Here is a 22,147-nt window from a genome sequence, read left to right on the forward strand (position 1 = left end):
TCTAATTTATCCACATAGTATTAATGCATCGAAATCATTTTTTGGTGGTATATATCTCGAGTCAAAGTGAGTTACGCAAGTAAAATTGGTCTTTATTAATTATACGGAATTATGAATATTTAAGAAAGTGCAATACTACTGGATAGTTTGACAATTTGCTTTCACTTTAACAATTTTCATCATCGAAATCATGTTTTTTTGGTATATATCTCGAATAAAAGTGACTTACGTAAGTAAATTTTTTTATTAATTATCCGGAATTAAGAATATCAAAGAAATTGCAATTGGACATTCACCCAAAAAAAAAAAAAAAAAATGCAATGGGACCTTGTGGCATTTGCTGCTTGGTTTATATTTTACAACTTCGTAACAAATTGACATTTGAGAATATGTTAATGTCAATCAAATGTCAATTTTACAAAATTACTATGATTCATCATGAATTTACCAAAGAGAGAGAGAGAGAGAATATGATTTCAATCAACACTGGGCCATAAATTGATGCATGGTTTTATTTTTATAATTTCATGGAATATGACAAACTAATATTTTTATTTTTTTTTTAAGTCAAGTTTTTTTTGTGGTAAAATTTTTAAGTCAAGTTTAAAATTTATAGAGGTTGCCCAAATTAATTTTTCTATACAAATAGAAATGAGCACTCTTATAGAGGTTGACCCTTTTTTTTCAAATAAGCATATATAAAAAGTCAATATATTAATGATTGAAAATTTGATATAAATTAAATGTAAATAAGTATAAATCACCTCACATATATCACTTTTTTCTTTTTTTGGTCATAATCTTACATATATCACGTTCGTATATAAAGAAGTTGGCAAACAAATTGGCTAATACTATTATTGATATACAGAACTTCATTAAAATTATCTAAAACGTGATATGTCCTGCATTTAGATGATGAAGCAATTAATCTTCTTTCTTTCTTTCTTTTTTATAAAACAATTAATCTACTTCGTTTAAGTTATCTGCCTTCTAAGTTATCTACTATAGATTCATGCATCGAAGCCATTTTTCTTGATATACATATACAATACTTTTCTAATATCTTTCTTGGATCAAAGTGTGAATTATATGTACAAGCAGATTTTTTTTTTTTTTCTATTAATTTTCTCTTACAAGGATTAAGAACATTATCATGTTACTATATTTCCATATTTATAAATGTATTCTCTATATGGTCGAGCGGAATTGTTTAACATTCAACATCATAAGCATTAGACAAGAAGATGGTGAAATATGTTTTTGGAGAATTTCTTAAATAATGTTATTTGTCAAAAACATTAATTAAAAACCTTAATAAAAAGAACCGGTCCTATATCAAACCTCCTTGAACCTCGTTAGCAAATTAGAATCATAAATCTAGACCAATCAAATTCTCCAAACCCAATCCAACCAAACTAAGCCCAATGATAGTTAGTTTCATTTGCCTAGTGCAATTGATTGGTTTGGGCCTAGTCCATCATCAACTTTAATGTCTTGATCATTTTTTATTCAATGTTCGACAAATATGATTATTTAAGCTAATAGAATTATTGATTTAAATAAATCTTATATATAACCATATGTCAAGATACATAGCCTTTATACATCCACATCAATTTTCTATAACACGAGTTCAATTAGTGATATAGCAGGATTACTTAATTAACAAAATAGTTCAATTTTATAAATAAATAAAAAAAAGTTGAATTCATATTCGGATTAATTTGTAAAATACATTAATTAATCGTATGTGGTCTCAGCAATTATGGATAATCTTGTATCAAAGTGATAAATGGAAATAAGTAGCATTCAGTGGTTAGGAATCCGATATATTAATATTAGTAGTTTACTTGTGATTATTATTTTTTTTTTATTTTAATTATTCTTTTATGTGGTCTCGTATTATATCATTAAGCAATCATGGATAATCTTGTATCAAATTGATAAATGGCAATAAGTAGCATTCGCTAGTTAGGAACCCGATATTAGTAGTTTACTTGGGATTATTATTACCTTTTTTATTTTTATTTTTTTAGTTTAATTAATCTTATGTGGTATCGTATTATATCACTAAGCAATCATGGACAAAATTTTATCAAAGTGATAGATGGCAATAAGTAGCATTCACTGGTTAGGTACCCAATATTAGTAGTTTACTTGGGTAATATTTAGTTTTGAGATATAACAATACATGAAAGAATTCTGTCACAATTGGAAATCATTTTCTTCTTCCCAATATTTCGTCACTAAAATGATGGACAACTTCTATTGTAAGAATAAACAAGCACATGATCTCCGCCCAAGTCATGCTTCTTTTATATGTTTGTCTCCCGCTCCTTCCCCCACCCACCCCCCAAAAACGAAAATAACAAAAAAAAAAAAAAAAAACCCAAAACATTACAAAAACTCACCCCTTCCTATATTACCTAATAATAAAAGAATAAAATTCTAAGAATAAAATAATTGCTTTTTCTTAGGGAAAAAGAAAAATATAAAACATAGAATTTTGTGTAAAACCAAGAAAAATTATATAAAATTTTTTTTTTAAAAAAAATCCCCAAGACTTCAATTTTTCTGCATCATTTTTGGAGCTTTGTATGCGTCCATGGCTTTCATTCATTGTCTAGTTATGACAATGTCAAAATCACTAACAGTCCACTCAGCAACCTGATTAGGATCTTTGAAAATTTCAGTTCCCAAATCTATAGACATCCATTTCCTTCTAGCTGGTGGTGTTCGAGGGTCCTGCACAACCATTAACCATGTTTTAAGATATAAAGTTGGACCTGATAAGAGCCTGATTAAAAATACAAAGATCATACAGAGACCAAACCTGGTAAAAGTAAAGCGAGTGAGACAATCTCCCAACATCGAGTTCCCATGTCCTGGGATCTCCAATCCAGCCCTCACCTTGGGATGTGGGATATCCATACTCACCCCAAACAGGGTGAGGAAGAATCTGCAAGATCTCCTGAGCTTGAGGGTTGCTGTACGGATCACACGGATTGAAAGGCTGCTCCAAGTGCTGTGCATTACCAGGCGAGCAATGCATGTGATATGCGGCGTAAGGGAACCGCGCAGTGTCGTTGCGGTAGACTCGGGTGCCATTGGAGAAGGTGTGGTAAGGAGGGCAGACATTGAGGTTGTTGGGATGGCACCATGCAGTTGTATTTGGGTTAATGATCATCTCGCTGTATCTGGTTACGTCTGTTGTCACATCTCCATCGCATGGGGACCCATTGTTCTTCCAGCAACTCCCCATGTCCATTAGGTAGAACTGGCTGTTTGGACCCCCACCTTTGATTACATTCAATGTGAATCTCACTTTGAAGTTTGGTGATTCCGGAATCTGCAAGTTGATCAAATATCATTAATGGGTTTTATTCATTATTCTTCTCAACTAAACCATATAATATATAATTAATGTTCTTCTTCCGAGCAATCGGAGGAATTTAATTCAATCCATCACATGTTTTGATCAGTGCATGTCTTTTTCTATGACTAACCACTATTTACTTCCACATGGAGAGTGGAGTATAGTTATATATAAGAGTTTTGCTAATTAATTAACAGTAACCACTGGGGCCGCTATGTGGGTCCCATTACTGCTTCATCACCGGTGAAAAAAAAAAAAATTGGTATGATATATATATATATATATATATAAAGAATCTTGATGTTTCTTTGGATGCAAAAAATGGGGTTAAATTTAAAACAATAAATTTCCAAGTGGATGTTCAATTAAACTTGGTTGAGTAAGGAAGCATGGAATAAAAAAAGGGTGACCTATTCTAAACTAGTATTGTATTCAAAATTATTTATGTTTGGTGATTAGCATATATTAAAGAGGGGATTACTTACAATTTTGGACATTCCTCTTGTAGGGTAGTGATATCCACCAGAAAGTCCTTGTGTAGCATCGGATCTTAGATAAAGCATCAACCATGGATACTTTGTTGAAGTCCTCAAGATATGATGGAAAACCCAACTCCCTTCTTTAATTTCTTTCTCCCAAGTAACAGAATGGTAAGAAGCATTTTCTACCATTCCTTGTCTGACATCAGCTTGTAAATCCCATGACCCATAAAACCTTCCCTTTAGACTAGTCTGATTTGGTCCTTGCAATGTGGTATAGTCATGGTAAATAGATGGCTGGCTCATACACCCTTTTCCAAAACAAGGGAAATTATTGTCCGGACCAAAAGGTCCTACTTTTACACCATTTTTAGGACACTTGGCTGCATAAGTATCCATGTTACCATTCTTGAGCATGATCATCCAAAATTGCCATGGATTTGGAGTGTCTTCAACTTGACACTTGGAGCCCAAATAAAGCTCCTTCTCTGCCGCATAAAGGTCTACATTGTGTAGAGTTTCTTGTTGCATTCCAGGGAATGGAGCACCCATTTTCAAAGCGTTGTCAATGGGTGTGACTCTGTGGACAAGTAGGTATTGAGGAACACTGCCCTTGCAACATTTATTGCCTGCAAAACCAGTAATTAATTTTAACACATAGAATGAAAAAGAAAAAGAAATAAATAATATATATATGAATTATGCAAACAGAGAGAAAATGAAAAACCAAAAGGTTCCCAAGAAATGGAAATTAAATTAAGCTACACCTTTCTTGGATGGAGAAGTTTGGTAAATGTCAAAGCAATCAGCAGCCCTTGGACTGCCAGTCTGAGGAGCTTCTTCTCCAACCTCATTGCATTGATTCCATGACTCAATGGCTACTCGGAGGCTATCTCTTCGCATTCCCGGGTCGCCGACGGCCGATTTGTAGTCGTTTTTAACACTCTCAGAAGAGACCCCATCACAGAAAAACAACACAATTAGCAAAGAGAACACAACGAGCTGGGAATAATAGGAAAGGTTATCCAACCGTTTAGCCATTGATGAAAGATGAAGAAATTGGCTTCATAAGGAATGGCGGTTGGAAGAGATTGTTGTTGAGAAATTTGTTGGAATGGGGGAATATAGAGGGGGTGCTTTTTGTGATCTCTGAATTTAGAATTGCTTCATTGTGAAGCTTATGATTGTTCTTCCTTTTTGCCAATTTGCATGGAGTGTACTCATTCGCTTTATAATTAGCTGAGCACTTTGAGTTGAATTTGTAGCTTTCACGAGGATTTTTCTACTTTTTCGTTACACTTTCACTTTCCCACCAGAAATGAAAAATACAAGCACCATTCTGATTTCCATACAAATAGACAATTAACACTTTCATCCACTAATTTATAGAGTTTGTCCTTTTTTCTTTTGTCCCCAAAAATATATAAAAGTACTTCAAGAAAGTTTATTGTATTATCTAATAAAGTGATGTATCAGGCATTTAGATCATGACAAAGCAATTCATCTATTTTCGTCCAGTAAAATATTCACCCAACAAATGTTTAATCTATTAATCTTTGAGCCAAAAAAAAAAAAAGATGTTTAATCCATTAATCTATTCAACTTATAATTATAAGGTCTGGACTCGAGATTTTTGCTAACCTTTCTTTCATCTTCCACCCCCCATTTAATCTATACTACTTGAATTAAAAAGATTAAAGGAAGCTTCAGGATCCACATATATATTTAAGTCATAATATAAAAAATAAAAATAAATTAGAGCGCGTATGATTACAGCCAATAACGTGTTTCGAAGTTTAATACTTCTTCTCTCACACTATCATACTGGTTTGGAATTATATTAAATATAATAATTCATATGCTACTACACCCAGATACATTCAAAACTCAAATTTTTTATAACCATATAAATAATAAATCAGTCAAAAAACTATTTAATTAAAAATCATAAAATATCACCAACCAAATCCTTTTTTTTTTTCTTTTCTTTTTTTTTTTTTGGGAACACTTGTGAATGGCGATGTTTATTAGTTTCATGGATCCCATATGTACAGTACTCATCCACAATATATATTACTAGTTATAACAAAAACTCAGATTTATATATATTTTGTGCTTTTTTTTTTTTTTTTTTTTGACTGTGTGTGTAAATTGTGTAGTAGTCTTCACAAAATGACCATTGGGCTCACCGACGTCAACCTCAAAATTTGTTTAACTAAGTGGAAGCAGTTGTAACAACATTTGACCAACACATTGGTTTAGAACTTTGGTGTTGGATTGACACGCTATACTAAGTATAAATGTAATGGATCTACATCTAAAGGTTGTCAATAATAGTAATTCGAATTTGGAGATGGATGGGATGTATTGAATGACTACCCCAGAGATGGCAACTCGTTACCTACCTTGACCTGCAGCTTACTCATTACTCATTACATAACCAACTTCTCTTAAAATCCTCGTTCTTTACAAATCTTTCTAATTTGTTTCTTAATGTTCATAATTGGTTTTAGGGTGTATATTTATATATATATATATATATATATATATATATATATATATATATATATATATGCTTATTTAATTTCGCTATATTTGTTTAATAAAATTAACACCCCACGAAAAAAATAATAATGAATAAAAAAAATAAACAACAACAACAACAACAACAAAAATAAAATAAAATATATAGGTGAAAACAAAGAACACTAGGGGAGGCAGTGAGTGTCTCAGGTCATTTGTGCCCTGCCCTGGCCTGCCAGTAACTTTCTACCCCAGCTTCCCCCTACCCTGCCTTTCCATTCCCTCAATATTTTTTTTCTTATTTCTTTTTTCATCAAAGCTTTAACAAATGTTTAATGCAAATGATACCAATTATGGTGGATTGAAATTTTATATTAGAAGTTGTATTAGCTGGCTAGCATAAACAAATTAACTAAACATTAAACAATTTGAATTAGAAAGAATTTACTTTTAATAATAATAAAAAGAATCTTTAAAAAATTTCCAATGAAAATATGAATTGTGAAAAATAATATGCCATATAAGCAAAATAGATATTATTTTAAAAAATGCTCTTCATCATTACAATAATTATATGTAGATTGAAGGTTAAGTTGATATGGCATATACATTGTCAAGATGAATGTTTATTTGTAAATACTGTCAAATTTGTAAAATTTTCTTTTAAATTTTTTTTTTAAATGAAAAAATGTTAATGAAATATATAATTAATTAATAGCTATTATAATAACTTTTCTGCACAATACTATTAAAAAAGTAACTTTTAAATTGATTATGCACCTGTGCTATAATATGTTAAATTATATTCACATAGATAATAATTTACATTTACATCGATACCTTATGTAAAGAAAAAATTTGGATCCAACGCTAACAAACGGCAAGCTCATTGAAAAGGGAATTTTTTTTTGGCTATTCAAGTTGCTTAACTTTATTTGATGATTCGAAAGAATCTATTCAAGCACTGACTCTAAGGAAGTGAGAAATTTCATTGCCGGCCCACAAATGGGGAATAGGGTTGGGAATTGAATTGAAAATTGTAGCTGGATTACTTTGTAAAAGGTATAAATGGTTTTGATTGAAAAACAAGCACAGAGATGAGAGATACCAAATAAATTTCATTGCTGGCTTTTCTTCCCATGGAAGGGATGCCCTCTCATTTCTAATGTAAGAAGATATGTACAAATTTGTGCATTCTTTTCTTGGAATGCAATCCTTCAATCTCTCCAAAGTTGGTTTTAATAAAAAGTTTCAACTAACTAAAGAATCCAAAAGTTGTCTTTTATTGTACCTGTATTTAACAAGGTTAACTGCCCATTTGGCTTTTTGAAACTTGCAAACAACTCAAATGTTTAGACAAATACGCATAAAATTTATTGGGCTTGTAAAAAACCAACTTTGAGAGTCCAAGCCAAGATAAGTTTGGGCTATAAAAAGGTTAACGATCATCAACCCAATCCACAGCCCATTTAAGGTGTCTTTCAACTGCTCTGACCAAGGACCCGCATTATCAGTCTTTTTGACTAAAGGCAAAAAGTTGTACAATCTAGAACCAAAAACAAAGCAAACGAAAGCAAAAGAAAAGAGAACCTGTCTCTCATTGTTTTTTAATAAAGGAAATATGACCAAGGAGAATCACAATGAAAACCTAAAAAGGAACTCCCCACAATAATTTCTTAATTCTGTATTCCCAAACAAGTACAGATTAAAAATCGAAAATATAAAATTCTTCCACTTCCAGTCTAGTAGTCTATGTTCCATCTTCATAGCCAAGTTGCTGTCTAAAACAGTGATACAAAGGAAGTGGACTTTCAACATACTAAAAACACAGCTAGTACCCACTTACTCTAAATTACTAATACTAATAAATGAACTTAAAATTGATTTCTTCCTTGGCCTAGAGGGTTCAAGAGGTCCCCCTTTTCTTTTCTTTTATTTATGAAAATATTTTTGGGGGGTAGCTTAGATGTCCCATGATGGGGGCATAAATCTTTATCAAATAGAAGCCACAAAGTAGGAAAAAGTGGAAGAGTGGTCACAGGATTTAGGGCGGGCCTTTCTTTTGAAAAACAAAAAAAAAAATATATAGATCAAACCCAGTAAGAAACCCACGTTCCTATTAACACCCCTAACCGTCCCCCTTCTTTCCCACCACCTCTCTACCTTCTACAACCTCTCTCTCTCTCTCTCTCTGTTTCTCTCTCTCTCTCTCAATTATCATTATTCCAATTCAGCTCCTAATCACATTCTTCTCTGCAACTCACAAAACACCAAAAAAAGAAGAGAAAAAAAAAAACCTTAAACCTTAATAATATCAAATACTAACAGTTTCCCAAAAACCAAATGAAGTGGGGAAGAAGAAAACTTCACCCTCCTCCTTCACCTCCTTCTTCTTCTCGGCCTTCTTTGATCTCCCATGTCTTTCCCATGTCATGGATTTCCAAGTTCAAGCAAAAGAGTGCTACTACTTCTGAGCAAAAACCCAGAAAAGCAAATTACAAAGGGAAGTGGAATTCTCCGACTTTAATGAGCTCACCAAAGTATGCTTGTAAGGATAATGGTGGTGGTTTCTATGGTTTAGAGGATGATGATGCATATTGGAGACTGTCATTTCGAGAAGATGGTGCTGAAGGGAAGAAAGATAGGGGTGTTTCGCAATCGGTTTGGTATGATTCAGATGATGGTGATGAGTTTCAAGTTCCGTCCTCGAGTTGTCGAAACTGCAGAGTGAATGCTGTGAAAGTGAGTGAAAGAGAAGAGAAGCAAAAGTTGAACGGCATGCACAGATGTAAGAAAGAGAAAGAAACAGGTCTGAGAACTCCAAGGAGTAGAAATGAAAAAGAGTGGAAACTAAGGAAGGCAAAGCGAGGGGCTACTGAGAAGAAACCGGAATTTAGAAGAGAACAGGGTAAAGCAGAGAAGGGATCAACAAAATGTGTGGAGCAGGATATATTGGAAATGGAAGATTTCACAGGAATTTGTAGACAAGAGAAGGAAAAGTTCTTACCAATTGATTCAGACACCAAAAAGAAACATCATTATGTCTCTCCAACGGATTCAAGAAATCCAATTCTGAATCAACCAATTTCTGAAGAACAAATGAGCTCAAATTGGAAAATTCTGAAACAACAGAAAATGGAAGAGATAAAGTCAAGGAGTGAGGAACACAGAAAGTCCCTACACATAAGCAGGGAATTTCAGAGGAGAAAAACAAAAGTGAATAACAAAGTCAGAGTTTATTCTCCAAGAACAACTTCAAGGGTTGAAATATGCAAGATAAAAGCTCTCGAGGACATGAAGAAGGCCAAATTGAAGATGAAGAAGGAGACTAAAGAGAGAACAGTGCAGTTAAAAAATGGGTTAGATAGCTGTGCAGTGGTAAAGTGTTCCTACGATCCACAGCAAGATTTCAGAGACTCAATGATTGAGATGATCATGGAGAAAGGGATTAACCAACCGGAAGAGCTCGAAGAACTCTTGGCTTGTTATCTGACATTGAATTCTGATGAATACCATGATCTTATCATCAAGGTGTTCCGACAGGTATGGTTCGAGCTGAATCAATCCAGTTATGGTACTGAATTTACAGAATGAACAATGCTGTTTTATGACTAAGTTTCTGTGTTAGCTGGTGATACGAAAAATGTTAACCACATTGTAAATTAGTTACACTCTACTGTTATGATACTTTGCGCTTCTAATTGCATTAGACTTTTTAGCTTCAAAAATTATTGTCTAAACTTTTGAATTAAATTTCATCGAAATTTACATTCTATTATAAGATCTGGGTTCCTCTATTCTCAGTACATAGGATAAAGATGAGCAATTTTGGGACTTCCACTGTTGTTGTTAGCTTATTTTTCTTCAAAGAGAAGCAGACACTTAACCTTACAACCTTGCAGACAGAGAAACCCGTGAGCATGTGGCATTCCAGTAAACATTTCAGTGTCATCACATTTCCAAGAAAGAATATCCTCTTTGCAAACTTTCATTAAATGGAAGTGCATGTATTTTTGGGTATATTCCCAAAACAACCTTACCGAGTAATACCAATATGTGAAACAAGAAATCAAAGTAAGCGTCAATCTTCAAACTTCAAAGCACGCCCATTACTCATTAAGAACCATAAGGCCATTTGGTTAAAGAATAAGTACTAGGGAAGAAGCAGAGTGACGTGTGCTAATGGCATAGACTAGGATCATGGCAAGCCTAGTGTTTGGACATTAATGAAATCTTAAAGATCGAGACTCAATAATGGGGAAGTCAATAAAGCTAGAATTTGGCACACCCAATGTCGAATACGTCAGAATGGGCAACAGCATGCATGGAATTGGAATCTCATTTTCCGAGCAAATCTCAGAGGACTTCAAGGAACATAAGCATTAATGAATCAACTACGTAGGCAGGAATGAAATATGTCACGTCGTGCTCCAACATCACAGAGCCAAGTACTTGTACTACCTTCCACTGTTTCAAAAAACTATTTTTTATTCCCTTTAATTTCAACAAATTTAGATGGTAAACAAAAATAAAACAACACAACAAAGAGAGAAAGAACACATAATATTACAATAGAGGTCTCTCAGCGCTGTATGCTGCCGTCTATGAGCAGTTAAACAAATATGTACACAAAAGAATATTTTTCAAAAAATAAATTTCAGATTTCAGAGTAATCGCTTCCCCGAAGGGCCTTAGAGAAACCATATGGCCTCCAATTATTGCTGCACTGTAAAGTACTTTCACACTGCTCAAGTGTATCCAAGTTATCCTATGAGGGTAGCCTAAGAGAACTAAATAACTTCCTCATACATATGGTTCATAATTTTTAAATAAAACAGACATGCATATTAACAGTGAGCTAGCATCGTAGATACCTTGAAAGCCTCGTAAAATGTAGCAACTGGTAGCAAATGTGCAACCAAGCAAAATAAATAGTTGATAGTGTCGCAATGATTGAGAGAATGAATGTATGTTTATTAAGCTGAAAAAGAATTAGGCTTATCAATTTGGATCAATCAACTAATTACATGTACTAAAGCATCTAAAAGGCATTTTTTGACAATCTTAAAAGGGTTACTATCTTTCAGCATAACGCTTGGAAAATTTTAGAAGCTGCAAAGAAAACAAAGCTACACAGATCTCCAAGGGAAATTTCAATACATCAACATTTCAGCTAAACTCTCAAATTAAAAAGCCAAGCCTCGTGATATTTAGTACCACTTACTAGCCATTTCTTCTTTCAATAATCTGGAGAAAATCAGCCAAAGTACACTATTCACTCACTGCTTTGATGAGTGAGAAAAGGATGAGGAATCTTAATCAGGGCTCCAAAGGCCATCTCACATTTACATAAACGGCAAAATAAGTTTTTTTTTTTTTTTTTTTTTTTTTAAAGAAAAAGGAAACAAACAACCAAACAAAACAAAAAATAAAACAAAAATGATTCCAGATAGAACCATATTGAAAGAACTTGATGAAAATTACCCCACAACCACACATGGAGATACCTCCATTAAACAAATAATTTGATAATAATCAATTGTAGCAAGACCAATAAAGTTTTTACCTTTTCACTCCAGCAGCAAAATCATTCAATAAACCATTAAGCTTCACATAGAGAAGCCCTGAGTTAGAAAAAATCTCAATAGATTCGGATTTTGAGTGATTAAACTACAACATAAATATATAAGCCAACCACTAATAGCCTCTAAGCGCAATGCTATAGAAAGCAATCAGATGACAAATTGCTACGATCATTTGAATCAAGTGACCATGACTATGCAAGGAGTATATTTCCATTAGATCATAGATATTATACCTAAATCCATTACTTCAAACAGACTGTTTAAGCTGCAAGCCCTTCCATTAACCCATTGTTCCCTGCAACCAGAAGCCCAATCTAATACATCTCTAATAATATGTTCCCTTCCATTAACCCAATTTACGCAAGTATGTATATCACGAGAGCATTATCACTGCGTTAAGACTGGGAATCCATTAATCTCATAATAGTTTATTAACATAGTAGATGACATTCTATCAACTAAGCAATGCAAACCAAAGGAATATGGTAGAGGACAAAGTGGATGCACACACTAAAAGAATAATTGCAGGGCGAAAGAAGATAAAGCTGCAAGGACAACCCCATAACCTATCAGCATCATTTAAATTTGAACGTGGTTACATTATTAATGTCTGTGCATATGAATGGACATACTGGCCCTCATATAAGGATGTCCATCTACCAGGTTAAGTTAATATCAAAGTTAGCACTTAGATGGCAAACAAGATAAAAGAAAATAGAATAAACATGCAACTGGAAAGGGAGAGGAATCAGAGGGAAAAAAATATATATATAATAACGAACTCAAAACACAAAATATCTATTTTATAGCGACAACAAGCCATTCATACCTAAACTTATTACAAAGTGAGGTATTGGGGCATAAAAAAGCTGAACAATCAAAGATCACGTTTTTTCTGCTGGAGTAAGATGCCCTATCTGTTCTGTAAGGTTATTTACATTCCTCATGCCCCACCAAAATTTACCATGATCAACAGGTTTGCTTTCATTCCTTCTGCCACCAGTATCCTTTCTTTCTGACTGAACTTCCTGTGCATCAGACGCACCAGGATTCTCTGTCAAGAATTGTTCCCAAAACACATCATTAACCCCTGTTTGAGCAGGCGCAGCAGTAGCGGTCCCAACTACATGCTCTTTTGAAATTTGCTCTTTTGAGGCGGCTACCTCAGGAACTATGGCTACAGCAGGCTCGGAGTTCATATCAATTCCAGGGGATTTAGGTCGAATGTCAACATTCAGTTGCGCACAGGAGATACCTGGGCTTTCAGCACAATCAGTAGATGCATCCAACTCCACGTTTGAACTAATTTGATTGCAAGTATCAGTTACATCTTGAACCATATTCTCCCAAAGTGTCAAGGATGCCTCCAACTGGTCTAACTGGTCTATATTTGAAGTCATCACGGAAAGGGCATCCATGTTTTCTTGAGGTATAGATTGTGAACCCGCCATCTGGTTATCTTCAATGCTGGCTTCATCACAGAAGTAACCGATTCTTGGCAACCTTCTCTTTCTATCATTGGTTTCCAATTGCGGTACAAGACTTAAGGGAAGTCCCCGTTTCTGTAAGATTCGAGTCATGAAAGACACAATGCTTTGCTGTCTCCTATTCATATTTTGCAAGCTCTCCTTCAAGACCTCCATTTGTGACTCCAATGACTTCCACTCTTGTTCATTCCTCTGTAACTCCAAAACAAGATTCTCTTTATCATGTTTAAGCCTGTCAATATCATCCTTCAAACTCTCTCTTTCTGATTCTGTTAATGGAGAAATTCCCTGTCCTTGAGAATTCGGCAAAGAATGGCTGTGAACTGGCTTTCGCCTGTGAATATTCTTCATAAGGTGCGGCTGACCTCGAATGAAGTCATCGTTTGCAAATTCCCATTGTTCAGGATCAATTTTTCTGAAGCCCTATTGTGATTCAATCATAAACCCAAAAAAATAAAAAAATAAAAAGGTAAATAAACGAATAAAGCATGACATTTTTCAATGGAGGATGGGATTGAAATCCATAGACGAAACTGCATTAAGGTTGAAAATCAATTGACTTACATATGTATTGAGCTGCCTGATGAAGCTCGAGAAGTTATTGTGCTTAAAGAATCTGGGCAACAAATCCCTGGCAAACTCAGGTGGATTCCACACAATAAAGCTTTTATTACCGGAACTCCATGACACAACGGAATCAGTTGAAGGATCATCTACCATCTCATACGTCTTTGTAAGGAAAGGAGGCAGCGAATTGGAGCTGCCCTGAGCTTCATCCATCCTAATTCCAAAATCCCTAAATCACAAACCTAAACACCCCCAAATTAAGAAAAAACCCACAATTGAAACATCAACCACTTCTCGGAATCCCCATTGGCATCCTCTAAATCCCAATAAATATCATAATTTCAAATCAACGCTGCAAAATTCGATCTCTACAACCTAAATTTCCATTTCCCCGACAGCTTCAAATTCAAAAAGAATTCAATTAAAACCCTTTGAATTCCAACAACCTGAAGGGGTTTTGAAATTCAACCAAAGAAGAAGATGTAGAAAAAACGAAAAAAGAAAAAGAAAAAAAAGACCGTTATTGAAAATGGAAATTTCCTGGTTATTCAGTAATCAGGGCTAGATATCCGAAGAAGATAAAAAATTTCCGAAGAAAATGGAAAAACAAAATCCAGTAAAAAAAATACCAAAAAAAAACAAAAAAAAAGAAAAGAGAAGAAAATCCCTGTAGCCAAGGCGAAGGCAATATAAACGCACACCAACCCAAATAATCGGATACCCAAAACCGAACACTTGTCAGACCCGCAAAATTTCTTTGCCAAAACAGGAAGTTTTTATATTTCTGTTATTAGTTGGAAAAAAACTCAGACCATTCTGACAAGTCGTTACTCGTTGAACACCACCATCACCATTAAGTTCCACTTTTGATTAGGAAAAAAAAAAAAAAGAAAGAAAGATAATTACTTTCAAAAATTCCAAATAATGAAAGGAAGAGAAAACTCGAAGCCAAACTAAATTCAAAATTATTAATTAATTTTTTTAAAAAAAACAAAGGAAATTAAACTTCTTCTCATAAACAGTAAATAAAAATAGAAAGAGAAGACTGACAAGAGAGGCGAGAGAGAGAGAGAGAGAGATAGGGGAATGAAGCGTCCAAACGATTCGTTTCCAGCAGTGATTCTCAAGACTTTTCGCGATCCTCCTTCTCGAACCGCGTAGAGATTTTTTTATTTTTATTTTCTTTTCTTTTTGGGAAAGGAAGCGAGACTTTATTATTGTTATTATTGTTATTTCAAGCCACCAATTTTTATTATTGCTATGATTAATTTTAATAAAAATGAGAAAAATAAAAGTTGAAAAAAAAAATTTTTAAAAAATCAAAGATTCGGATATATTTAATTTAAAATAAATTATAATTTTTGAAATACTTGATGAATTATTATCAAATTTTATAAGATTTATAAAAAATTTATAAAAATTCAATTAAATTTTTAATTTTGAAGTTAAATTTTTTATTAATATTTTTTTATAATTTTATTTTTAAAATTTATTATTTTTAAAAAAAAATTAAAATTGATAATTTTTTAAATATATATAATTTTATAAAATTCTAATTAAATATATCTGAATTTAAATTTTAAATTAATATTATTAAACTATATAATTTTTAAAATTTAAATTAAATATTTATAAATTTTTAAATATTTTTAAAAAAATTTATATTTTAAATTAAATGCAATTTGTGACAATGTCGTCCATTGAAATTGGATTGAGATTTGAGAGTGTATTTATCTCATTATAATTATTTATTTATATTAATTCGTTTGCTTCTGAAGGACAAAAACCGGAAGACCTGCTGGACAAGTGTCAGGTCTAAAGACTTAAGCCACCCTTCTCTTTCTCTCTATCCTTCCCTGTCTCCCTTTGATTGGGTCTGACGTGTATTGCCTTCTAACATTCAAAGCATTTGCCCCCCGTAACCCAAAGGGACGTCTTTCTCGTTTATTTTATTTTTTCAAAAATTTAATGGCAAGCATCTTCCAATCTTAACCCTACGCGTGGATTCATGGTCAAGTCCGTACATTTTTTTATTTTTTATTGTTACATGTTAATAATTGAATATTATGTAGATCAGATTGGGATTTTGCTTCTTTTGTTTTTTTTTTTTTTTTCATCTCCGACATTTAATTATTTTAATTATGGATTCTGCTTTTGTAAAAGCATGGATATTTTTTATTTTTTATTTTTTGTTCTAACATTTTTAAATGTTTTTATAAGTTTGTGATTTGTTGGGAGAAATACTTATATTCAATTCTTATATCACGTCGCTCTTACAACCATTTTATATAACCGTTTATAATTGTATACGACTAAGTCCACCGACTTTTATACTAATATACCGTGCTAAAAATTTTTTTAAAAAAAATGTGGACTTTATAAAATAATAATTAAGTATTCTATTGAGAATAATATATTAAATTAAAATCACTAAATAATGATTGCATCTGTGCATAAGCTTTTCCTTTTGGTTAGGAGCATCTGCAACCAACATATAGTGTTTTTTTGGTTCGTTGTGTTGCTGCGAACCCAACAAAACAAACCATTCAAATTAAATTTTAATTGAACGGTTTGAATTAAATTATATCGTCTAATGATTTGGTTAATAATAACTAAAATTAATATTAATTAATAATTTATGAAAAATAATAATTAAAACATATTAACCATAGCCAATTATAAACTTTTACATATTCAGTAAAGATTTTTAAAAAATATTTGTCCTTTGAATAAACTACATTATGGGCCATGTCTACTAAATACCAATTGTTTACCCTTATTTATGTTGCTAAGAAGTGCGCAAATTTGGATTTGTGTCATTACTAGAGAAAATGTGGATGTGGCTTTACTACTGTCTCCATATGGGCTAATTTAGCATTGTTTTTTTTTTTTTTATAATTATTTTTTTGATAAAGTTATTTTGCAACCTTTTTTTTTTTTTTTGTTTTTTTGGCAAATCTAATTTAGCATTTTTTTTATTACAGTGGTGGAGGGAAATTTTTTATCCAGGTTAAAAATTAAATTTTAAACTTAAAAGTGTATTCTCATTAATATAGCATTGGGTCAAATTTATGAGTAAATTCGATAAAATTTAACGTTGTTTACTGAGAAGGAAAAAAAAAAAAAAAAGAGTAAAAAAAAAAATGGTGAAGGTATGTATGGGTTTTAAGTATTGATATTAAAGATGGGACAAATTGCTCACTCATAAACCTAAAAATAGAAGGGTCTATTATTAATAAACCTATAAAAGTCTCTATAAATAACCTTGTTATATCCATTTTTCAGGTATGTTCTAAACCTTTTTTTTTTTTCCCCATATTTTTCAAAATTAACTATACAGACTTAAGTTTCAAAGAGCAATAGGCTGATTCCACATTAGTATACATTGATATCCCATTGACTCCTAGGTCCCCTTTTTCCTTGTTTTCAGACGAAACTCACATGAAAAGCTTGTCAGATGGCCGAAAATATTGTACTAATTGTTTATGCCCAAACAGTACTTTTTGCTTGTTTAAATTTTTTTAAGTAATAATTTTGTTTGTTAAGTTTACAAAAGGTATAAAAGAAAAATAAAAATGTATGAAAGGTTGATTAGATTAATTTCTTCCTAAGAACAATATATATCTATAAATATATATCTATATATATATATATATAAGTGTAAGAAAACATTATATCACATTTAGATACTCTTCATGTTATATATAATTGTTGATTTTATTTCTTTTCAAAGTTATGCCACTATTGAGATACCTACATCAAGTTTAGAAAATATTATATCACTTATAAAATCTAACCTGAATAAATTACAAAAGGATACATATAGTAAATAATAATAACAATCCAAAAAATTGAAAATTAATGACTTATGATAAAAATTGGGTACCATAAACCAATAATAGTGCCTTCCCATTCAAAAAGTTGCTTTAGGATGTAGTCCAGCCCATGGAAGCTACGTAAACAACTGGGCACTTGGTTCACTTGCCCAATGCAAGGCCCACTGTTAGAAACTGTATTTTGTGCATATGCATAAAGTAAAACTTTCAAAAGAAAATACAGCAAGATGGAATATTATTATTTTCAATACTCTCATTGCAGTATTTTATAAATGTAAAATACCATAAAGTAGGAAGATAATAAAACCAATGAACATTCTTTACTTAGGTCCACCAAATCTTATCAATCCAACCAGGGCATGGACACAGAAGAGCAACTCTCATGATTTATCCCAAAACAAAGTTATGAAACTAATCAAGTAAAAGAGCTATTTTCCCCTCAACTTTTTCCGTCGCTTACCAAACATTTATGATGAAACATAAGTATCTCGTCTCTGTTTCACTACCTCTTTTTTTTTTTTTTTTAAATTTTTTAATTTTTATATTCATGCAAGTGAGTGATATTGCCCCTTATCATTGTACCTCGAAGGGAATTCCATGTATTATAATTTTGAACAAAGCATTTGAATGTAATTAATTAGGCAAGGCAATGCATGTATATACACTTTTTTAAGGTGCTCAATAATTCCTTTTTGCTCTATCGTATAACTGGTAATTCGGATTGGTGGGTCGTGTTCGTGTCAACCCGTTTAATAATCATGTCAAAAAATACCTAACTCGAACACGACCCATTTATTAATCGTGTCAGGTATCTAAAACACTAACCCGACCTGTTTATAAACAGGTCAACACGACACGACTCGTTTAACACGATTATTTTAACGGGTCGTGTTGACCTATTAACCCGTTAACCTGAAATTGACCTATTAACCCGAAAACTAACCTATTAACCCGTTAACCCGAAAATTAACCTATTAATCTGAAATTTTTTTTTTATTTTTTTATTTTTATGTTTTTGTTTTATTAAAGATGTATTTTTTGTTTTTAAAAAATTAGTAATAGAAAATTATTTTTATAAAATTTTTAAGTTATAATATTTTTTAGTTATTAAATATTATATTAGTGATAAAATATTAATTTTAAATTAAATTTAAATGGGTTGTAATAGGTATATAATCGTGTCTGGTTGAAACTGACACTTTTAATAAATGAGTCATAACAGGTCAATTTCGAGTTAAACAGGTCAATCCGAAAATGACACGATTAATAATCGTGTTAAACGGGTTGACCCGATTATGATCCGAACCCATTTATAATAAACCCAAACCCATTTATTCCGTGTCGTTTTTAAATCGTGTCGCCGTGTCATGATCCAAATTGCCAGATCTACTCTATTGTTTATTTATACTTCCCTTGCCTCGACACAATCTCATCAAAACATAATATAAACTTTTAATGAAAAATTACACGACTTTATCGATTTTAAAAATGAACTTGATCAGTATAGACCTAATTGGAATTTTCATTTAAAACACGTTATACCTTTAGAATGAAAATACGGCATAGATATGTTATACTCTTCATCCTTTTATCTCTATCTAAGTCATTTTTATTTTATAGTACATACGTGGAAACAAATCATTATCTGTAGATTGACATTTTATTCTTTGCCTATAAATTTCAACATATATTATATTTAACTATTTGATATTAATATATATTGCCAATTTTAGATAAATGCAACATCATCTTTTAATATTATATCATCAAAAAGTCTAAATTTGAAGCAACTTTTTTAGCATGCATGAGTCAAATCTTTTCTATTATAATATATATATATATATATAAATAATATTAAAAAAACAATTGAACTTATATGAAAAAAGAGCTTCGCCGAAATTTTGACACTAAAAATTTGATAAAGAAAAAGACATCACCCCATGGCTATGGCTATAGAGGCTATATATAGCCTTGGGGGCAGTACAGGGTCAAATCTGCGATTAGGGGGATGCAATGCCTCGTGGGTGGCTGGCAAATCGGCCACCACGTGGTCCCACAGATTAACGGACATGATTAAGATACGAACGTGGTCCCCTCCCACCACATTATAAAAGGAAAGGTTTCATGCCACCGCAATCGGTGCCACGCACGGTGGATGATAAAAGTAATTATCAAAAAACAAAAAAAAACAAAAAAAAAAGTACCATTGGGCCCCCAATGGGCCAGGTCCCATGGACCCATGAGTTCGTACAAGCTTAGTTGGGGGGGCCGACGCAGTGCGGACATGATGGGTGGATTCCAATCGAGTTCATTAGTGAGCTGTTACCCGTTGGAGTCCGCGGCGCACGTGCAGATAGATGGTTGAATCTTAGACGATAGAATAGCACACCATATCATACAGTAGCTTCTACTAACGGACTGCGTACATTGCAAATTTTATGGGCCTTTTTGGCAATGATTACTAAATTTGGGTTTCTAGGCCTGTGTTCTATAGAAGTTCCATATATATTTTATCTTTCTATAATCTCTAAAAAGAAAATATTTGGAATGAGAAATTTCAATAGGTATCGTCTTTTAGATGTTGAAAATTCCTGTTTCTTTTATTTTTCTTTTTATAAAAATATATATGAATAAAATAGGATATGTATTAATGGTCTTAAAAGTTGTTGACCGTTTTAGCAGAAAAAATAAACAATTAAATTAGACATAGATTTAGTGGGTTACATATTCAATTCTCCTTAATGAATTATATTTCCTTACAAAACTGGACATAATTGGTTATTTATACTTGCGCATTTTCCACTTAACATATAAGATATGGAGCTCAGCAAATTTACCCATAATAAATACTAAAGTGTTCCTTTAACCAAGTAATAAGGAACTACTCAGTTCTCCACGTTCGGAAACATTAAGCTTATGAAATTTTAGATTTTTTAATAATTTTGAAATGAATAATGAGATATAAGCTTGATACATATTGCAAATTGAAAAAAAAAAAAAAAACACTGAAAAGTGAAATCAGTGAAATAACCTAACATGTTATTTGACCAAAAAAAAAATGATAATACAAAAATTCAACGTCCTTAATATATTTAAATTTATTTTTGGAAAACAAAAAATTGGTAAACATTCTATTAGTGTTGTACAATATGGATTAGATTGAACTATTAAACTAAATGAAAAGTAAATAGTTAAAATATTTTGACAGGATTTCTAATAATCTAGCTCAATCTGACCCAGTTCCTCAATCCAAACGAAGAAATCAAAATATAAAGATAAGGAGTGAACAAAAATTGTCTGAATTCTCATTAAAATGACTGGCAGCAAGGTGGCACATAAATAGAGCCATATATAGCAGTCTCTCGTCCTGTAAGTGTTAAGGAGTCAAAACAAAAAAAAAAAAAAAAAAAAAAACAATGAAGCTGAGGGTGTGGCGATAGCAAAGGAAGGCTAGACTAGAAGAGGTATAAGAAAAATGGAACCGAGCAGAACACCTGAAAATGGAAGGGGGCTGGGAACAAGAGGGGTCCACATATTCACCTATATAACCTAAAAAAAAAAAGGGCCAAAAATACTAGTTAGAATATGCACCTACTTTGGAAGGTGGCGCATGGCAGTTGGGCCATCCTCACTTGGACTTATCCATCCTCTCAATCTCACTCCTCACTCCTCACGCAACATGGCATTCGTAGGGGCCAGTCTCCGGGGTGTGATGCTCACGTGAAACGCAGTCTGTCCCTGCCTGTACTACAACACACAACAAAATAAACCCCTAATCCCACATCCAACAAAAACTCACTGACAATTCTGACACTCCCCATCCCCCACCACCCCACAGCCACCGCGCGCCGCCGCATGCTCCCCCTTTCTTTCCCATCCATTCCATCACCTTCAGGGAATTGGTGGGGTCCCTCTCTCTAATCCCCCCTAATCCTTCTTCAAACCTAGACTTCTATATTTCTAGTATTGCCACCTATTCTTTACCCTAAATTAGGTAATAATCTAATTTGTTTATTTGTTCGCACAATCTCTTTTTTTTTTTTTTTTGGGGGCTAACATTGCTTCGTATCATTATTGAGAGAGATAATTAAACTCATTTTAATTGAAAGTTCCATTTGATACAAAAATTAAAAAGATAACAAATGAATTGTGTTATGACATCTGGTTAACTTGTTGGACGGGTGAAATTGACTGTTTGAATTTTTTTTTTTTTTTTTTTTTGAATGGTCCATGGAGAAATTTTCCGTTCCTTTTCTTTTTCATTATGCTATATTGGCAAGCTAAATCATGA

At 32.6% G+C, this 22,147-nt stretch overlaps 3 protein-coding genes across 3 annotated transcripts; 1 reads left to right on the top strand and 2 right to left on the bottom strand.

The window, feature by feature from the left end:
• Nucleotides 1-2,397: 2,397 nt before the first annotated feature.
• Nucleotides 2,398-5,088, bottom strand: LOC107412270 (uncharacterized). The gene is made up of 4 exons (XM_016020015.4): nt 4,626-5,088; nt 3,865-4,487; nt 2,837-3,352; nt 2,398-2,748 (listed from the first exon to the last, which is right to left on the bottom strand). The coding sequence occupies exons 1-4, from the start codon at nt 4,897-4,899 to the stop codon at nt 2,620-2,622; spliced, it is 1,542 nt and encodes a 513-aa protein (XP_015875501.2). The 5' UTR covers nt 4,900-5,088; the 3' UTR covers nt 2,398-2,619.
• A 2,999-nt stretch (nt 5,089-8,087) lies between these two features.
• Nucleotides 8,088-10,853, top strand: LOC107412133 (transcription repressor OFP5). Its single transcript, XM_016019848.4, has one exon. The coding sequence runs from the start codon at nt 8,725-8,727 to the stop codon at nt 9,973-9,975; it is 1,251 nt and encodes a 416-aa protein (XP_015875334.1). The 5' UTR covers nt 8,088-8,724; the 3' UTR covers nt 9,976-10,853.
• A 1,863-nt stretch (nt 10,854-12,716) lies between these two features.
• LOC107412425 (heat stress transcription factor A-4c) lies at nt 12,717-15,188 on the bottom strand. Its single transcript, XM_016020207.4, has 2 exons — nt 14,018-15,188; nt 12,717-13,876 (listed from the first exon to the last, which is right to left on the bottom strand). Exons 1-2 carry the CDS (start codon nt 14,231-14,233, stop codon nt 12,851-12,853), a joined length of 1,242 nt encoding a protein of 413 aa, XP_015875693.1. The 5' UTR covers nt 14,234-15,188; the 3' UTR covers nt 12,717-12,850.
• Nucleotides 15,189-22,147: the final 6,959 nt, after the last annotated feature.

The sequence above is a fragment of the Ziziphus jujuba genome, chromosome 1 (genome assembly GCF_031755915.1).
Source record: "Ziziphus jujuba cultivar Dongzao chromosome 1, ASM3175591v1".
In the NCBI taxonomy this organism is placed as follows: domain Eukaryota; kingdom Viridiplantae; phylum Streptophyta; class Magnoliopsida; order Rosales; family Rhamnaceae; genus Ziziphus; species Ziziphus jujuba.

Coding starts and splice junctions, on each gene's coding strand:
- LOC107412133 (XM_016019848.4), top strand. CDS start 8,725: ATGAAGTGGGGAAGAAGAAAACTTCACCCTCCTCCTTCACCTCCTTCT.
- LOC107412270 (XM_016020015.4), bottom strand. CDS start 4,899: ATGGCTAAACGGTTGGATAACCTTTCCTATTATTCCCAGCTCGTTGTG. Junction 4,488..4,625: donor AACTTCTCCATCCAAGAAAG/GTGTAGCTTAAT, acceptor CTGGTTTTGCAG/GCAATAAATGTTGCAAGGGC. Junction 2,749..2,836: donor ACTCGCTTTACTTTTACCAG/GTTTGGTCTCTG, acceptor ATGGTTGTGCAG/GACCCTCGAACACCACCAGC.
- LOC107412425 (XM_016020207.4), bottom strand. CDS start 14,233: ATGGATGAAGCTCAGGGCAGCTCCAATTCGCTGCCTCCTTTCCTTACA. Junction 13,877..14,017: donor TCAGGCAGCTCAATACATAT/GTAAGTCAATTG, acceptor GAATCACAATAG/GGCTTCAGAAAAATTGATCC.